General features: G+C 40.8%; 1 protein-coding gene across 1 annotated transcript; it reads right to left on the bottom strand.

The window, feature by feature from the left end:
* Positions 1-7,808: 7,808 nt before the first annotated feature.
* Positions 7,809-16,813, bottom strand: LOC149222898 (uncharacterized). Its single transcript, XM_089387713.1, has 2 exons — positions 16,630-16,813; positions 7,809-8,677 (listed from the first exon to the last, which is right to left on the bottom strand). Exons 1-2 carry the CDS (start codon positions 16,811-16,813, stop codon positions 7,809-7,811), a joined length of 1,053 nt encoding a protein of 350 aa, XP_089243839.1.
* Between the last annotated feature and the right edge of the window lie 2,867 nt (positions 16,814-19,680).

Genomic DNA, 19,680 nt, shown 5'->3' with positions numbered 1-19,680 from the left:
TCAGGGTTGATGCTATATAAATACATTTCGGCACTGTATTGTTTTATTACTATGTCTATTACTTCTGGTTCTTGGTTACTCAAAGACAATTGTTAATTTGATTTATATATATGTATATATATACTTGGGTGGCAGATGATTACACTCCAGGGTTTGATGGTCTTTCTTTCTAATTACTGTGTTTATACTGATCAGCCCTTAATGGCTTGCTGAAGATGGATTTAAATGTTTTAATCTTCAAATTTATAGTTTTCCCAAATTGGGTAATAATTTAAAATGTAGCCCTGTACTATGGCTTCTTGTCAATTAGGGATTTGCGTTCTGTCTATACTTCTTTTTAAAATTATAGGCATTTTTTCATTTTCCTCATGAGATTTGGAACAATCTGTTTCAATATCACTTCCTCATTTTCGTATTTTTAATAGTGAAGCGGCACATCCGCAATTTAGCGGAATGGGCCCAATGGCTACCCTCCTTTCATTTATAGACTGTTTATTCAATGTAAACAACGTTGGTAGTAAGATTTCTCTCTTTGTAGTTTATGTTAAGGTTTGCTATGTCTGTTTCTAGTTGAATCGTAACATTACACCGAGGGTTCATTATCATTTTTTCTAACACATTATCACTACCCTAAGTAGCCAATGCTTACTTTTTTCCCTTTTTCTTGGCATTTTATAGTTACTATAGTTCTGTTATATTTCCTTCTGTAATAAATCATTATTGCACTCATAATATACTGTTGTATAATATTTGTGTTGGTACCAGTAACTCTTTATTCATTGGTATGAAGAATGCGTTTTCTAAAACTCATTAGTCTTGTCTAAATCATTTCATAATTCCAATGTTTACTAAAAAGAACTGTCAGGGTTTAGTTTACTTATTTTTAGTATTGTTCACGACTTTAAGGAGATAAATTCAATCTTGTTATATAATCATTAAATTATCACAACACAATAATGTTATTGCATTACCATTGATTTACACATAAAAGGATAAACATTGTACAAGTAGTAGAAAGATAGGTTCTATTTTATTTATAAGGAGTTCTCATACTCTGTTCCCAAACAATTATCTCCTTATACCATAAAGTGGTAAATCTAAAAACTACTTCATCCCTTAACTCTTCATAACTCTATTCCAATGCATTCTATAGTAGTGATTTTTCCTTTTATCTTATTTCATTATTCTAAAAATTACCAATTAAAAAAATTGTAATATGTGCTCAGAATACTTATTTGCATTTTACTGAAGAAAGCTCCCGAGCTACGACCACACCTCCTTGCCAACGAGAATGGTTTGTTCACCATTCTCCCCCCTAAGCTCTCCCAACTACCAAAACAATGGTTATAGTCAAGAGCTTCCTTTCAAGCTTAAGCTAGGCACTCAAAGTCTTCCTCGACTCAGTCTGAATATTCTTATAGAGGTTGAGCTTTTCCACTGGTCTTTACCAGATCAGGAACTGAGCCCTTGGGCAGTGCACAACCTCAACCCAATTCTCCATTCTTAACTTTCTTCCAAAGAAAAACACCAACCCCCTCCTCTTCCTTGGATCCTTTCCTTAAAGAAAGTCCCTTGTAGTATGGGGTAACTGTTTCCTCCAACTGTTTCTTGGGAGTTAGGCACTCTAGTTGTCCCCCTCAACTTTTCTTTTCTCAAATAGCACATATTTTGGTAAATTCTTAATCATTTCTTTTAAATAAGAATTAAAAGTAATTTCTAACTCACTTAGGTTCTTAACTAACAAAATAACATGTTAACCTCCATAAGAGGTATTTGCTTAACGTTTAAAATGTTTGTAAAAGACGGAAATTAAAACTAAGGTAACCGGGGGTGTTACAATTCTGACCAAACCCATAAACGTCTAGAAGATTCTAACCAAAATTTTGTACCGGTGGATTAAATGGCTAGATATCTCTTAATTAACCCATGTAAAACCAATTTCACTCACTCATGACATTTTTAATCAAATTTGTTGTGGCTTTATCACTAAATTAAATAATATTTTTTTTAATATTTATAAATATTCCATTACTCGTAAATGCAAGTGACCTAGAAAAAGGAAGGAAAAGAAATAAAAAATATATTTTTAAAAATTAGTACATTTTAAAAAAAAATCACAATTAAAAAAATGAAATTAACAAATGAACAAAATATTAATTGAAATACACTTGAATTAAAACATATTAAGGGTTTATTTTTGAAACATGTTTTTTAAATTAGTTTCATTTAAAATTCAATTGTAATTTTAGAAGGATCATAGGAATTGAGTTAAATTTTGTTGTGGATTAATTTTTCAAGTTTTTTACTAAAATAATTATTAATAGATTTTTTTAAAATAATTCCCTTAAATTTCACAAAATGAAATTATTTTATATTAAAAATAAAATAAAAATTATAAAAAAAATATATTAAAAAATAATTGAATTCCTATTTTTTTCCTAATTGGTTTGATCCATAGAGATTTCAATCTTGAATCTCATTGTTTACATAATACTATTTCACATAAATACATTTTAAATTTCAAGATTTTCTTTTATGATTATAAATGTTAATTATAAAATCACAAAATCTATATTTACAATTTGTCAATATATTAAATAAAAGTATACTCTTAAAAATATAATTTAAACAATTGAAACTCAATCTTAATGTAACACCTTAACACATGTAACAAAAAAAAAAACTTATCTAACACATATCCCATTAACTATATTACTAGCAGATTACAAGGGTTATTAAATAAGGTTATGTGACTATTTAAAATTGAATGAGGATTGTCCTGTGTATCCACGATATTCCTTTGCATATGATATACTCTTGATGGCATAATGCATCGATATAATAGAGCTTTTAATGAAGTGGGATTGGATCGAGGGTGGTGCTGACACCTGTGGCTCCGACTTTAAATGTTTGACAATAATTCATTGAATGCTTTCGCCAGAACAATTTAGAGCCTTGATCACCGAGTCAACCCACCATCGTGGGATCTAGATCTGAGGATCCAATGGTCCTTGCACTCCCAGGTTAAATGTGTGACATACTTCAGGCAACCTATCAAGGGTTTGAAGGAAAATCATGGCATCGTCATGGCCTCCTCATCTCACCGGGGTCTGACAAGTGCCCAGGTAAAGTACCAGAAGTTTCTTACCGTTAATGTCCTTTAGATGATTTTTTTTCCAGATCAAAATGATTCCTCTTGATCAGTTGGTTCTCTCATGCAAGTAGTTCCTTTGTATGATGTTTTTTCACACCCCAGAAAGGATGAGATGGGTAAAAAGTTGTGCTCCCTTAGAGGTAAGATTATATACAACTATAGTATCGTTATTCCTTGATTTTCTCTACCTGAGAAGAGTCACTAACAACTATAATATATTTTTTTTTGTAAATCAACAAATGTATATTATATTCAAAATTACATAAGATACAAAAAGTCTGTATGAATAGACATAGAAAGCACTTCCAGCTTGTTCAACCAAAATGACTAGCAGAACCTGATCCTGCAACTTCATAACAGAGGCTAACCACGCAGGGCTTCCTAACATAGGACACAAAATGAGAGAGGGTTTGGAGGACCTCATAACTAAGACAGAAAGAGACATTAGAGAAAAACAAAGAGCCTTAAAGCTATTATAGCTCCAATACCACATAATCCTTGTTGGTGTTACTTGGGGCGGCCATTGCAGTAACTATATCTGGCTTCAAAATCCTTCAAGGAGTGGGGCTGCTGGTGTCGATTTCCTCTACCGGGACATCAACAACAATATTTGTTTCCTGATGGATGGAGAGCTTGAGGAGTTTGGTGAGAGCTCCCAGATTATGTGACAGCATTCTGAGTTCCTGAGTCAAAGCACTAATGCTGAACTCCATGGCGTCTAACCTTGCTGCGTTTCCAGCTGAAATGAGTGAAGTGGCCTAGTGCACATCCTTTATTGCTTCTGCCTGCATGCTGAGCGCTTTGGCCAGCATGGTTTTCATGCGCCACATTTCGCTTTGAGTTGTAACAAATTGCGTTGCTCTGGTGTTCGTGGTGCCTGGGTCTGCGATCCAGTCTATTTCCTTCTCCATTGCTTGAATGTCCAACTTTTCTTCTTCCTCGACGACTGCAACTTCAAGCTTTGCAATTTTTCATTTCTCTTTCCTAGAGACCGAGGTCTCATAAGCCTCATGGGCTTTTTCCAAGTCTCGGTTAGCAGACTTATTGCGACTGCCCTCCTTTTCCATTGTGTTGTTGCAGGTGTTGGTGTGGGTTGAAGGGACTGCGAGCTTCCTGATAGAGTTTAAATTGCCAGGAATCGAGCGAGGAGAATTCGATGTCTTGGTTTCCTGGTGGATTACCTTAGTTATAGCTAGCGGTTGAATGTTCTAGATTGAGATCTCTCGCTCCGCCTTCTGAGATCTGTTGTTCTTGTCATAATAAATCTTGTTTGGATTTCCATGCACCTTCTCATGATTTCGATTCAGAGCCATTACTCTGCCATGCTTGTCATTGCTGGTTGAATTCCATGTGTCCTCATCTGCTTCTGGCTGACTGTGCCGATCCTTCTTTTTGTAGATTATACTCCCCGTCCGATATCCTTCATCCTTTTGGGTGATCTTCCACCCTGCCTCAGGTACCCCATTGGACTGTTGTCAGTGGTACCTCCGATTGGCATTAAGTGTATGGTTAGTCCGCATAAGTTACTGATGAGCCGTATCTTGCAGCCCGTCCTCTGCTCTCGATCCTCCGGTAAGGTCTTGCCTCGAGATGAGAGTGCACTGATTCCTAAGATCATTTCCTGTGACGTCTTGCCAACAAGTGTCAATGATCTCCATCGGATGATCAACCACGTGGTTGGCAAGGTTGTCCGCTAAGACATTCGCCTTTCACGTAACTGCTTGTAGAACAATGCTGCTGAGGGAGGAGAGATGTTTCACAATGAGTGTTGTGACCATGGCTAATCTCCAGTGCTTTGTGACTTTCTCTGGCCGCATGCCATTTTTCATTCTGCTCGCCATAGTGATGGCCAAGAGAGAATCTCCTTCCACTATTACAGAGCCTTTACCTAGACGAATGAGGACGCGCAACCCCTGTTCCAGGGCTACGAATTCTGCTTCATTGTTGGTGGCCTCCCCAAATGCTTTGTAGAAAATGTGAAGGATTTCTCCTCTGTCATTATAGATGATGCCTCCAAGCCCTGCAGGACCAGGGTTGCCCCTGGAGGCCCCGTCAAAATTCAATTTGTAGAACCCCGGGATGGGGGGTAGCCAGGCTGAAGGGGAGGGAGCTGGCCGAGGGTGGTTTGCTTGAGCCCAGTTACCCAAAAGACCATTCATGCCAAACAACAGAAGGATGCATGAATCATTAGGGGTGAGAAAATTGGCCTGCTCAGCTTTGCAGTTGGTAAGGGCAGTCTCTTTTAAACTTTGCATTATTACTGTTTTGATGGTTTCAAGCTACCTGGCTTCTTTTTGAAAAATTCATATGTTCCTCTCTTTCCAAGTGGTCCAGACTATAAAACTGGGGCAGAGCCTCCAAAGGGTGTTAACCATATTACAACTAGAATACTTGGTACACCAATTCGCAATGGAGTCTTGAATAGAATCCCTGTGTCTGTTTGTTTGTTTGAATATTTCCTTCATCCAATCCCAAAGATTATTGGTCCAGTCACAGTCGTTAAGGAGATGGTTCATTGTTTCCTCCTCCTTTTCATAGAGGGGGCATCTGGATGGCCCAATAAAGCCCCTTTTCACTAAATTCTCCCAGGTGAGGATTTTGTGATGCATGAGAAGCCATAGAAAAGACTTTATTTTTGGCCAGAGTGTGTTGTCCCAGACATTAGAGTACCAAGCTACTTTGTCTTCGAGGTCCCTGTGCTCGAGATACATTCTGGCCTCCTTGAGTTGGTCCTCCTCCTAAGTGTACCGAATCATTCTCTTATCCAAAGTGGAGATTAGGGTGCTGATGAGGTTTATCATGTCATCCTTTGGGGGGGGAGGCTCTAAGTTCCAGTTCCTCCAGTGCTAGTTCTCATTGTTGCTAGACCAATACTGATGGACTTTTATCTTGCATGTTTCCTGAAACCATCTCTGTAGGGTGAGATAAATGGGGTTTTCCAGTTTAGGTATCTATTGCCATGCATCTTCCCAGAATAAAGCTTTGTTGCCATTACGAATTTCCCAAAAGCAGTGCTCCTAAATGAGGTTTCTATTAGCTCTGGCCAAATTCCAAATAGGGGAACCTTCAGGGGCATTTGTCATTCTGATCAGATCCTCAGTCCTCCAATTCTTGGCATATTTGGCCTTCCATAGTTTTTCCCAAGGTGTATGGGGTTCCTTGATCCAACGCCACCAAAGCTTGGCTCCACAAGCTTTGTTGATAGTGTTCGGGTCTTGCAGCCCTAAACCCCCTAGGTTTTTGGGTTTGCATAACTTAGCCCAGGCTACAAGAGCCCATTTGTGTTTATCCGCTATGCCATACCAAAGGAAGGCCCTTTGAATATTCCTAATTTTCTGGAGCACAATTTTTGGAGCTGGGAGAATAGAAAGCATATAGTGAGGAATGGCTTGAAGAATCGCCTTAGTCATGACAAGTCTTCATGCAAAGTTCAAGACTCTGTTGGTCCAATAATTGCCCGTGTCCTCTAGCCTGGAGAGCAAATGCTCCCAGTGGAGTTTCTGCCAAGGCTTGTCAGAGAGGAATTCCAAGATATTTAGATGGAAGGCTTCGTCTTTTGAACCCTAGGATATTAGTGAGGTGCCTCTGGACCGCCAAGTGAGTATGGAAGAAAAAAATAGAGGATTTATCCAGGTTAATATCCATACCAGATGCTTGGCTGAATAGGTTCAAAATGGCTTTGAAACCTTGGGCTTCCATGACTGAAGGGGTACCATGCAGCATGGTGTCATCCATGAATTGTTGATGAGTGGTGGCAGGATAATGATTCAGGGGTTGGAGGCCTTTGATGAAATTCCTATCCTTAGCCATTTTAATGATGTGACTTAGGCCTTCCATTAAGATAAAAAAAAAGGAAAGGGGAGATAGAATCACCCTGACGAATGCCTCTGGATGGGAAGAAGGGGTCCGAAGGGGCGCCATTGACCAAGATAGAGAAGCTGGAAGATTTGACCATGGCCAAAATCCATCTGATCCAACGCTGGGAAAAACCAAAAGCTTCCAACACAGCTTCAAGATAATTCCAACTGACCCTATCATAAGCTTTTGAGAGGTCAAATTGAATGATCATTCCAGCCTTTTTCTAAGATTAAAGGGTGTGGATCATTTCTTGTGCCAATAAAACATTGTCCATAATTTGTCGGCCTTCCACATAATCGGACTTCTCTTCTGAGATAATCAAGGGGAGAATAGGCTTTAACCTGTTGGCCATGAATTTGGAGATGATCTTGTACAGCACATTACAGAGAGCTATTGGTCGAAATTTAGAAGGTGTGCAGGCAGCCTCTTCCTTGGGGATGAGGGTAATAAAAGTGGAGTTTAGGGATTTGAGTATGGAAGAGGATCTTCTAGAGTCCTCGACCACCGCCCATATGTCCTGCTTCACAATGTCCCAACACGTTTTGAAGAAATCAATGGTAAAGCCACCTGATCCCAGAGCCTTGCCATTAGCCATGTCTTTGACTGCCTCTTCTACCTCCAGAAGGGTAACCGGGCGATCTAAGGATCTATTCTACTCGTCTGTGATCAGCTTGGGAATAGAGGTTATGATTACATTGATAGCCTCTTATCTATTGATGTCCGATTCTATAGCAATAAGACTGAAGTGGTTCCTGAGGATGGAGGAAATCTCTTGATGAGACTAAAAGGAGGTCCCCTATTCATCTGTAAGCTTAGTTATCTTATTAGTGCATCTATAATCCATTGCTGATCGATGGAAAAATTTGGTGTTTTTCTCCCCTTCTTTCAGCCATTGTATATGGGATTTTTGTCTCCATAGTGTCTCTTCCTGGTGACATCTCTCATTCCACTTTTGCAAGAGGTCACGCTCTGTGTTAATGGAGTTCTGGGAGATGTCCCCCTTGATCCAGTTGTTGTTTATTAAAGCCATCTGATCCTCCAGGGCTTGTTTGTCCTCAAAAATGTTTTCAAAAACCTCTTGGTTCCATGTTCGTAGCTTTGCCTTTAGGTGCTTCAATCTGGCTTGGAGCCAAAACATTTTGGTACCTCTAATGTCCAAGTGCTCGTTCCACCATAGTTGGATGTTGGTGGTGAAAGCCGGATGACTGAGCCAGAATTTTTCAAAGCGAAAAGGTCTGTTTCTAGGCGTACCAAAGATAGTTGCATTCAAAGAGATGGGCCAAATATCCAATCCTCCAGATGGAAAAATATCAGATTCCACCGTAACTCCCTCAAGGAGAATGGTATCTGAGATCAGAAACCGGTCAAGCCTAGATGCGATAAGCTTGTCCCCTCCTCTCTTATTATTCCAAGTGAATATGCCATTTTTGGGTTGTATGTCCACCAGGTTAGCTGTTCTGATGAAAGAAATGAAGGCCTCAGCATCTCTGTTTAGGGTACAAAGCCCTCCCTTCTTTTCCTCCAGAGAGGTAATCATGTTGAAATCGCTGCCATAGATGGCCTTAGCATTAGAGTGTCTTTGTTGTAGCTTGGATAGGTTTTCCATCAGCTGAACCTCATCCTCCAGCCTTTGGGGGCTGTAAACATTTGTGAATAAGTATGTGCCTGTTAACGGGAAAATTGTCTATTCAGAACGACCCTATCCCACTAAGGTGTGACAGTGACCTTAGAAACAAACAGAGAAAATTACTTTCGTATTCTTCTTTATGAACTATAAACGAAGAGGAATAGGATGAACCAACCTGTGTCTTGCGCTAGTCCTTTGATCCAATCTCTCTCCTCTTTGACAACTTCCAGCTACCTGCTCCCTTACTTTCCCAGCTTCACCAAGTTCTTGTAAGATCACAGAAGAAGAAAACTACACAAAGACATGGATTTATATTCATAAATAGCTTAGGATCAGATTTAAGCTAAACATACAAATGTAACAAACATCAATGATACACAAGCATGTAGGAGAAACTCAAATAGTTTTATTGATATAACAAGAAGACCCAGGAGGAGTTACAACCGATGATTCCTGATCCAGCATCAACCTCCCAGCAAAGAATCCCCTCTTCACCTCCAACAAAGCATAAATCACCCAATACTCTGATATCTATCTCAAAACCAACAGCAATTCTCTGCAGTGTATAAAATTCCAGCCTCTGGATCTCTGGGATGAGGGATCCATATATAGATGTATGCAAGGAATATGAGTCAGCTTATGATTTGACTAGTGGATTCTCTCTGTCAGTTCTTTCTTCCACTTGGAGACTGAGAGCCTCTTACTCATCCTTGGTCGAACTTAGTGAGGCAAGTGTCATTGGAAAAGATTCTGGAAGCTTCCATTGTCTTTCCACCTCGCGGAATGGCACTGTCATTTGTCATTTCCCGCTCAACGCACCCTGGTAGTGCATTTAGGTGCGTTGCAACGCACCTAGCTAGTGTACTTGGGTGCTATGCAACGCAGCTAGCTAGTGTAGCAGCTGAAATGATCCTGATTTGACTAATTCTGAGCAGTTTCTGGTGGAGAACTCTTGGGAGAAGCTGTAATTTGTTGACCTTGTTCCTTTAGGGGTTAGAACAACACTTTTAGGGACTTAGGATCCCTTGGTTTATGGACATTTCATGCTTAGAGCTGTAAGGCACAAAAATGTCTATAACAGTTGCCCCCTAAAGTATGAGGCCGTTTATCGGGTGAAATGCTTTATTAGGAGGATCCGAAGTTCTTTCAATGCTGGGAGGAGACCTGTAATAAGATACAATACAATACATTATCTTCATACTATTTTTCATGATCTAGCTGAGGCGGGCATTCCCATGCTCAACTTTATAAATTCATTTTCATGTACATAGGACAGACAATCGTCTGATGGTAGACTGATGATTCTGATAGAGCCATCATCCTTTTGGTAGGATGATTATCTGTGCTGCAATGTTGTACATTTCAATGTCTTTATTTTCCTAAATATATATCGCAGCCCGGATGGATGAAACTAGATCTGGGGTCTTCAATCTCGTTCGATCTTCACTCGAAGTACAAGTCGATCCATGTGAGAAATGTTCTGAAGTCGAACATGGAAAGACATCGCTTGATTACCAGTCAATGATGTAAAATGTTAACAAGCGCGAGAGGAATCACCGATAATGATGATGACCCTCAAGGTACTGGAGTACAATTCACGTGGTGTGAATAAAGGACTTGGCGTCAAACACCACGCAAAATCTTTCGGTCGAAGGTCATTGATGTATACCTGTCGCCGGAAGTGAGAAACTTGCCATTGAGGCATGCAAGCTTCAAAGTACTGAATGGGGTGTTCCTAGATCAACTTCTTGGATAATGAGCTGATGTCGACAGGAAGTGATCCGTCAAAGGAGGGCCTTAATGAATCCCACATCAATGACACAGAACGGAGCAAATGATTTTGATGGAGGTGAAAACGATCTGATGATATATGGTTCAGGATGGCGGTCATGAAAGAATGAAGTATAATGTATGGTAGTGGATGGGACACAGGTGACTTCTCTGGATGACTTCTCTTGAACATGTCGGCGACACTTATGTGATGGATTGGTAGCATTTACCCCAAATGTGGATGGTATGGCGTGACCATGGTGATGTGACCGGTGAATGAAACAACCCAACCCGACTCAGACACGAAGTGGAAGTGTCATGTTCAAGAGCGACTTGCTACCAATAAAGATTCTTTGAGTTTTCTTCCCAATTTTTCCCCAGTCATTGCTGAACAGTACCTCTTTATTTTTGTCAAGCTTGAGGAGGATAACATATGCTTGTTCTATAATTTTCCCTTCGGGAAACCCATCGCTATGTTTTAACGAGCCTAGCGATAGTGAAACTCGTTCTCGTCTAAAGACAAGTTTGTCGCTATTAATCTTTTTAACGAGTCTAACTACAAAGATAACTCGGTCCTTTTCATTTTTAGAGAGTCTGAAAAGGTACGTAAAGTTAACTCCAAAATTCCTTTTTCATCATCTAATCCCTTAAGTCTGAAAAAGTATAAAACAATACAGAAGGGATGAATTTTCAATAGTTTTAACGAGCCGAACAAAACAAGCGCTCAATCTTTTTGTGCAATAATCCCTCAGGTCCAAAAAGATTAAAATCTAGAGGAGGGATAGCACTTCCAGTCGCTTTAACGAGCTGGAAGGCCAAAACTCGGCAATCTTTTCATATTTTACGAGTTAGTTGAAAAGAGCTTAAAGAAGACTCGTCTTTTGAGGAACGAGTGATAAAATGGGTAGCAGCTAATTCCAGGTAAGGTTTGGAATTTTCCAATCACGGCAGTGTCACAAGGATGGCCAGTGAAATCACTCTTCGCAGCTGTTCCTCAAAATGGGTAAACAATCAAATGGAGGTGAATGATCGGCCAATGGAAAAGTGGAGGTGACGGTGCAAACACGACCAAGGCTTTAATGGCTGAAATGTTACATTCACGGTGGTTATTTACCGGGGGAATAGTTCATTTTTTAACGAGCTTAAACGCAGGTGGAAACATTTGCTCATGTCTTATGTTTATTTTTTAGCGAGCTTGAACTATGTGCTAAAACTGCTCGATTAATCCAGTCATATGATAAGAAAGTCTCATATAAAAATGGAAATTTTTAGATTTTTTCCCCACATCCTTTCTTTATGCAAGTTATGTGACGACTAATCCTACGGGTTTAAAGGGTTAGAGGTCCTAAAAATTTAAAAAATAAATAGCCGCCCCTCGCTTGCACTCCAAAAGGTTTGCATGCCCCCAGGTATAAAATATGCTTTCAAGGTTACCCCTCAATTTGAAGACAAAACATTTGTTCTATCAAGAAAGGCCTACCTCTTACAGGTTACCCAAAGATTGTTCTATTCGCGGTGCAAACAAAACACTTCTTCGACGATGTCTACCGAGATAAACAAAGGTGAGCGACGACGTCTGCCAACTCACATAAATTTGACAAGAGAATCTTATTCTAGAATAACCCCTCTTCCACCGACGGACGGGGTACAGACTAGTCATATTCACCCGCGGAAACCTACCCTATACCCGAAGTTTTCCTGCCGAAGCAGACCAGGACGCATGCCCCCTGGGTTTCAGTCATATCCCTCCGAATTACTCGCGCTCATCGGGAGGACGGATTGGGGATTGAGACATTTCTTGCGTGAAGATACCATTTAGGGATGGTATATGACTATTTTCTATGCGTGATCCGGGAAATGAAAGCTGGTCCACGAGCTTGACCACTCTTCCTTCGTGCGGAAAACACACTACTCTAAAGAGTGAGGATACAATGGCTCCCATGCAATAAATATAGTCTCGTCCAAGGAGTATCTATTATAATCCAAGGGTCCTTGAACTACCATTACGTTCATGCGAACTGTCTTCCTTCTCAATGTTATGGGCACATCGGGAAGGATTCCTAAAGGTCGACTGGTTCCTTTATCAAAGCCTGTCAGATTTCTCATCTCAGGCGACAGCGATGGCGAACCAAGTGCTTTCCAAGCAATAGAGGAAAGGATACTCACAGAAGCCCCCTCATCTATGATGGTACCAGCCATGACCATTCTATATATTTGGACGATAATTCAGAATGGTATACTTGCTGGTAAACGGGGTCTGCCCAGTTGATTCCAGTCGAAGGAGACAACTAGGTTGCTTGGAGGTGGGACCGAGTAGACGACCGGGTATGGCTTTGACGAACTTCCCTCCTGCGGTAAGGGAATGGGTAGATTGCCCCCATGTTCATCGGAGTCTGTGTTGATGAAGAGAATCTGGACGGTGTCATCCTTGTTCTCTTCAATGACTGTATCATCTGAAGATAAAACCTCTGAAGGCAAGATCGGGTCAACTGCCGCCTCGACCTTTTGACTTTCGTCTGGTATGGATTCAGTTGGTTTATCTTCAATGATAGGCGCTTCAGCCGACCACCTGAGCGGGCCAGCTGGATTCTCAACTAGTGAAGGACTCGACAAGAGTTTTTTATATCCAGGAGGAAGTCGTAACGGTGAAACTGGACGATCATCCAAAACTCTTTTAGCTTCGTCTAAGAAGGGACAATGGTGGATGGCATGATTGCCTTCGCACAGTTTACAGGGAAATATAGCTTTCCCTTTTTGTCCTGGGGCTTCACTTTCGCTAGTTGACGGTGTGCTTTCAACATGATCATCAGAGGTTGATGACACCGGATTGTGCAAACGAGGAGATCAGTCCCTTAGTATCCGAGGGATGCAAGGACAATCTCTGTGAAAGTGGTCTCCTTTGCAAATGACACATGGCGATTTAGGCCTGGTCGGTGTAGTGTGTGGATTTTCGTTAGACGACACTCGTTTTCCCCCATTCGCCTTTGGCTCCTTCTTCTTCTTCTCTTTCTTCTTCTTTTCCTTCTTCTCCTTAGGAACATGGCTTTTAGCTTTGCTAGCCCCATCAAGCGAAGAGGAAGGAGGAGAGGAAGAATTAGAGGAAGTAGAAGGCTGGCGGGCAACTCTGGACTCGTCTAATTGCTGATTCGATTGTTCAGGAATAGTGGTGTTCTTAACGACATTGGTTGAGAAGAGCCATACCGGCAAGCCAATTGTCAGTCCTGGAAGCGACAATGTGGCCATATGGGGTGCACCAACATCTCCCCAAGAGGAGAAGGGACTAGGATTTCCACCAAGGGGAATTCCTTGGTTGGTAGACTCCATTTTCTCAACCTAAGATCAACGTAGGAAAAGGGGTAATGAATATTCCGTTTAAAATAAATTTTTAGACGCTTTGACACAACTTGTTTTTTCAATTTTTAAGAGTCGAGAAAAAACAAAAGATGACTCTAGTCTCCTTCGATTTTTAACGAGCCTGAAGTGACAAGTGCTCAGATGGACCTTTTCTGTTAAGGAGTCTGAAAAGGAACGAAAGGGACTGCTATGGAGATCTAGGTAGAGGGAGTACCAAACCAATCGCAAAACTGCAGAATACTTTTTACGGTACGACAGTCAATCTTCCCGAATGCTGTGTTCGGTGCATTGCGATCAGTAGGGCGGCCGAAACGGCTTCCTATGGATAAAAGGTTTTAAGCCTATAGGGGTCTCCCAATATATACTCGACGGTACGTGGGAGCACAAGTCCGTACTGGCACTTATCATCTCAAAGTGGAGGAATCACCCAACCATCAGTGAGGACAACAGTTACCAGGCTTTGAGACGCCGGAATACGTCTCTAGCCTAGACCTCTAAATGTTGTGCATTAAGTTCCAAAGCGTTGTTAAGTTCATTGAATTTATTTTAAGTTGATCTTTCTTATGAAGTTTGCCTTTTGGGTTCACCACGAGATGTAGATGTAATTCCTAAAATGCAATCTAAAGATGATAAGCAAACTTTTATCTCTTTTCAGCAATGAAAATCCTAGCTACAAGGGGAAAAGAAAGACACAATCTTTTCACAAAGAGCAAAGAGCACATTGTAAATGCACTTTCCTAAATCAAGCCAAACAGACTGTCAATATGCAAATGCACATGTGCATGTATTTGTTTTTCACTTTCTTAATATTGATGCCTAAAAAGAAAGTTGATGTACAAATCTGAATTTGCTTTCAAGTGACTAACACAAACAAGCTTCTTTTCGAAATCAAAAGGTAGAGATGATTACGACACTTTATGATTTTGAAGTAAATACTCGTTTCGACACTAGAAAGTCACAAATTCAAACCAAAGGTAAAAGCAAAAGCATAATCGACTGTCAACAACAAATAAACTTTCTCCTAAGATCAAAATCGACAGTTACGACAGATCTAAATCAAAGGACGACAGTATGACTATTCTACTTTTGCAATGGAAAACTGTAAATGATGTAACAAACACACAAAAACATCTACAGTCTTTTTGTACAAAGGAGGCGGAATTAAGGCAAAGAAAAGGGTTTTTTAAACAGACACATACACTAATCACAGGCTGCAAAAATCAGAGACAAAACTGAAAAAATGAAGCAAAGAACATCAGCTGCACAGGGCTAGGCTGATCAGCGCACCTGTTACACAGAGAAACTGGATTGCAGCGCAGGTAGCCCTCTCGGGAACTGCGTTGAAATGTAGAACCTCTTCACAGAGCCTGCGCTGGGGCAGAAACGAGAATTCTATCCGGGTTCTGGGTCACGGTTTGCAGTTTAATCTATGGTTTTTGGCCGAGTAAAAGCAATTAGTAATGCACAATCAGAGGGTAGATTTAAAGGAGGTGTAAGAGCTATCACAAAGGGCAATCAGATCATTTGTGAATCAGTTGTTCAAATCATAAACAGATCCAGTGAATTGATTGAAGTAGCATATGTCTACTTTGCATTTGTTAATGGCAAATGCAGTTCGATTGCTACTTCTAAGTTTATGAAACAAACAACAAGAGAAACACAAACAAACTAACTAGACACGATCCCTAGTGGAGTCGCCATTTTGTTAACGGGAAAAGTGTCTATTCAGAACGACCCTATCCCACTAAGGTGTGACAGTGACCTTAGAAACAAACAGAGAAAACTACTTTTGTATTCTTCTTTATGAACTATAAACGAAGAGGAATAGGATGAACCAACCTGTGTCTTGCGCTAGTCCTTTGATCCAATCTCTCTCCTCTTTGACAACTTCCAGCTACCTGCTCCCTTACTTGCCTAGCTTCACCAAGTTCTTGTAAGATCACAGAAGAAGAAAACTACACAAAGACATGGATTTATATTCATAAATAGCTTAGGATCAGATTTAAGCTAAACATACAAATGTAACAAACATCAATGATACACAAGCATGTAGGAGAAACTCAAATAGTTTTATTGATATAATAAGAAGACCCAGGAGGAGTTACAACCGATGATTCCTGATCCAGCATCAACCTCCCAGCAAAGAATCCCCTCTTCACCTCCAACAAAGCATAAATCACCCAATACTCTGATATCTATCTCAAAACCAACAGCAATTCTCTGCAATGTACAAAATTCCAGCCTCTGGATCTCTGGGATGAGGGATCCATATATAGATGTATGCAAGGAATATGAGTCAGCTTATGATTTGACTAGTGGCTTCTCTCTTGTCAATTCTTGCTTCCACTTGGAGACTGAGAGCCTCTTACTCATCCTTGGTCGAACTCAGTGAGGCAAGTGTCATTGGAAAAGATTCTGGAAGCTTCCATTGTCTTTCCACCTCGCGGAATGGCACTGCCATTTGTCATTTCCCACTCAACGCACCCTGGTAGTGCATTTAGGTGTGTTGCAATGCACCTAGCTAGTGTACTTGGGTGCTATGAAACACAGCTAGCTAGTGGAGCAGCTGAAATGATCCTGATTTGACTGATTCTGAGCAGTTTCTAGTGGAGAACTCCTGGGAGAAGCTGTAATTTGTTGACCTTGTTCCTTTATGGGTCGGAACAACACTTTTAGGGACTTAGGATCCCTTGGTTTATGGACATTTCATGCTTAGAGCTGTAAGGCACAAAAATGTCTATAACAGTGCCAGCTTCTCCCAGGATCTGCATTTCAAGGGAAATGAAAGATCTGGAGGCCTCGACATTTAGGAGGAGTAGGGAGTGGGGGTTCCAGAAGATGGCTAAGCCCCCTTCCAGACCATTACCTTCTACCTCCGTGTGCTCCATTCTCTTTCCCAGGCTCCTGCCTATCCCTTCCAGCTTTAGCCTGGAGCATTTGGTTTCCTGCAGGAAAACAATGTCCGGATTTTCCTTTGTGACTTTCTTTTTCAATAATCTTTGTTTGGTTTGGCTGTTTAGCCCTCTTGCATTCCATGAGAGTATCTTCATATTTAAATAGGTATTATGAGGAGAATGGGAAAGCCTCAAGGGCTTTCATCTTGCCCGAGTTGATGAGCATTTGGCCGAGCTCATGGAGCACTTCATTGTTTGTTCTTCTACCCCGTTTCTTCCTGTGTTTTGCAGTAGAATGTGTTTGGTGTAGGTTTTGTGCCTTGATGCCCAGTCCCTTTGTCGCGCCCAGACCCCTTTTCTGCCCTTTCAGGGCTACATCCTGCCTTGATAGGAAGAGGAAGTTGTCTCTGTCAATCTCTTCCTCTAGAATGTGATCCACTCCTTTTTGTCTCCATTTCTCAACTATGGTATTAAGGTCCATTCCTTCTTTTTCTAGAGTTTCATTTAGATCCTGATCCTCTGTGCCCACTTCACTTAATGTCATTTCCTCGTCCCCTTCTACATCTTTCCTCAATCCTAGATCTAGGAGAAAGCCATCAGTCGAGATTAGAGTCGGCATCTGGGCATTCTGATTGGTCGTTTCTAGGGTTTCTTGCTCAGATGCTGGTATTTGGGTATCCTCATCTACACCAGTTTCCTCTCCAAGCACCTCAAATGCATTCATAGACCCTTTGATGGTGTTTCCTGTCTTCGGTTGGTTCCTTTTGTTGGTTCGGAGTCTACCCATGGGTCAGACGAAGCCATCCTGATTTTTGCTTGGGAGATCCTTAGCCTTCTCTATGGGTTTGTTCAGGGGACATTCCCAGATCAGATGGCCATGTTCATGGCATTTTCTGCATCTGAAGGGTATTTGTTCATAGTCTATGGCTTGGAAGAAGACTTCATCTCTATATTCCAACCATAGACCTTCATGAAGAGCACCTAAAACGTCCATTTCAACACAGATTCTAGCTCAAGAGGTGTACCTTTTTTGGAGGGTAGTTTCAGAATCTTGGATGAAGGTGCCCAGTTTGTTGCCGATTTGTTCCAACGCCACCGGTCTCCAGTAGTCGATGGGGAGGGAAAATAGGTGAATCCACAGAGGAACATGCTTAAATGTTTCCTGTTCTAGTGCAAAATTTGGTTTCCAGGGTCTCATGTAAAGGCTTGCAGAGGCATAGAAATAAGGGCCTCCATCAAAGATGCGGTCTCTGTCTTCAAGGTTTGCAAAGACAACCATGAAAAAAACGTTGGCCCCAGGTGGAGTTTCACATCTCCTTTCGGCTTCCAAGTTAGATTGATCTGTTGGCAGAAGGCTTTTTCTGTGGGCCAAAAGCCCATAAACTTGTAGATCACTGCATGAATAGCCATATGATCCCTATAGGCTTGTAGTTCAGGGTTGGTAATGATAACCCTCAGGCTTTATGTGGTTTCTGGCTTGCACCTCCCTTGGTCTCTATATTGTTTGTCTTTAGTGGCTAGTCCTCTTGGATCGGAGCCGTTCAGGGGGGAGGTTTCAGCTGCCTCCGCTTCTATGTTACTCTTTCCTGCTCCTCAAGGTACCTTCTCTCGAGTGGGATTTGGTTTGTCTTTTCCTACCAGAACGTTGATGGCTTTTTTCTGGTTTGGATGCTAGGTTTCCTTTGTATCGCCATCCAACTTTGTCTTTTTCCTGAGCTCATTTTTTCTTGTAGTGTTTGAACCCGTGATCTGCACTCCTTCCAATGGGCTTTTACCTTTGTCCATCATTATCTGTTTGTAGGAAGGGGCCCCATTGGCCCCCACTTGCTTCATCTGTTGGGCCAAGACAAGCCCCCACTGCCTTAGATCAGTGAAAAGGGCACTGCTCCCTGCCAGAGTGGGTAACAGTGCACAGACTGCAATCCAAAACCCTAGGTCAGAGAGTTGCAGAGCCGCTCCTATATCCACCTAAGTTTTCACTAACAACTATAATATACTTTCCAAGTGTTCGTCATTTCTTTTCACACGGTACTCCTCCTACGCAGGTAATGAGGAACCTTTGAATATGATTCTATTTATGTCAATTATTATTCTCGTTTTCCCACAAGATTTAACTCCGGGTGTGCAATCATAGGTATTGTTTCGACCATGCAATTCCAAAGAATTTCGAAGTTTAGGAGTCTTCCTTATACGGGTTATCGTCTTCTGGTCACATGTTAGTTTTGTTACCAAACCCTCAGGTAGCTCACAAGCTAAAGTATTACCTTCAGACTTCAGTTAATTTATGAAATCGTTCCACTTGTTTGATGTAATTTAGTTCCTCAGGTTTAGATGCCATCCTCGTGCCAAGGCTCAGCCAACGCTTAAACTTATAGCTGTTAGATGAGGGTTTATGTTTTTCCTTCGGGTAAACAAAGATGGAACGAATAAATGAAATATTTGGCTATTTTTATTAAGGGTTTCAAACCCGACTTGCTATATTTCCATTCTGTAATTTTTATGAGTCAAATAGTCTTTTTAAGAGGTTTCATTTTCTTGTTTGGCAGTTTTATTCTCATTTTAAGTACCCTAGAAACTAAACAAATGCGTGGGTGGTTGGCCCTCGGTCCTTTCTTCGGAAAGCAACTGAGAGCCACGAAGAACTATCGCAATTTGGTCATTGATTTTATACAATTAAAGTAAGCCTGGTTTGATCTGGTTGTGAAATGGCTTGCAGTATCTGACTTCTTGTTTGCACCTCGCAGTCTATAGAAACATTTATAATTGTTGGAATGAGTATTTTTCAGCTTAATCTTCGTGAGCTCTATGCATTTAATTAAAGTGTGTTTAATGGTTCTGATATAATGTAGCATTTATTCTAAATAGACCATAAACTATTCTTGTCATTAATTTCTCTTAGTTGTTGGTAATAAAATTGTCCGAAAAGGGCTTTGGGTTATTTTCTTGAAACTGTTTAATGTTACAGGCATTCCTTTCATTATGAATCTTCAATGTACATGTGAACAATCAGATTATAACTAACA

Source organism: Pinus tabuliformis, chromosome Q, assembly GCF_031772625.1.
Source record: "Pinus tabuliformis cultivar Carrire ecotype Pingquan chromosome Q, CPIR1, whole genome shotgun sequence".
Classification (NCBI taxonomy): Eukaryota; Viridiplantae; Streptophyta; class Pinopsida; order Pinales; family Pinaceae; genus Pinus; species Pinus tabuliformis.
Note: the sequence above shows the minus strand (reverse complement) of the source record. Positions and strands in the feature narration are given on the sequence as shown.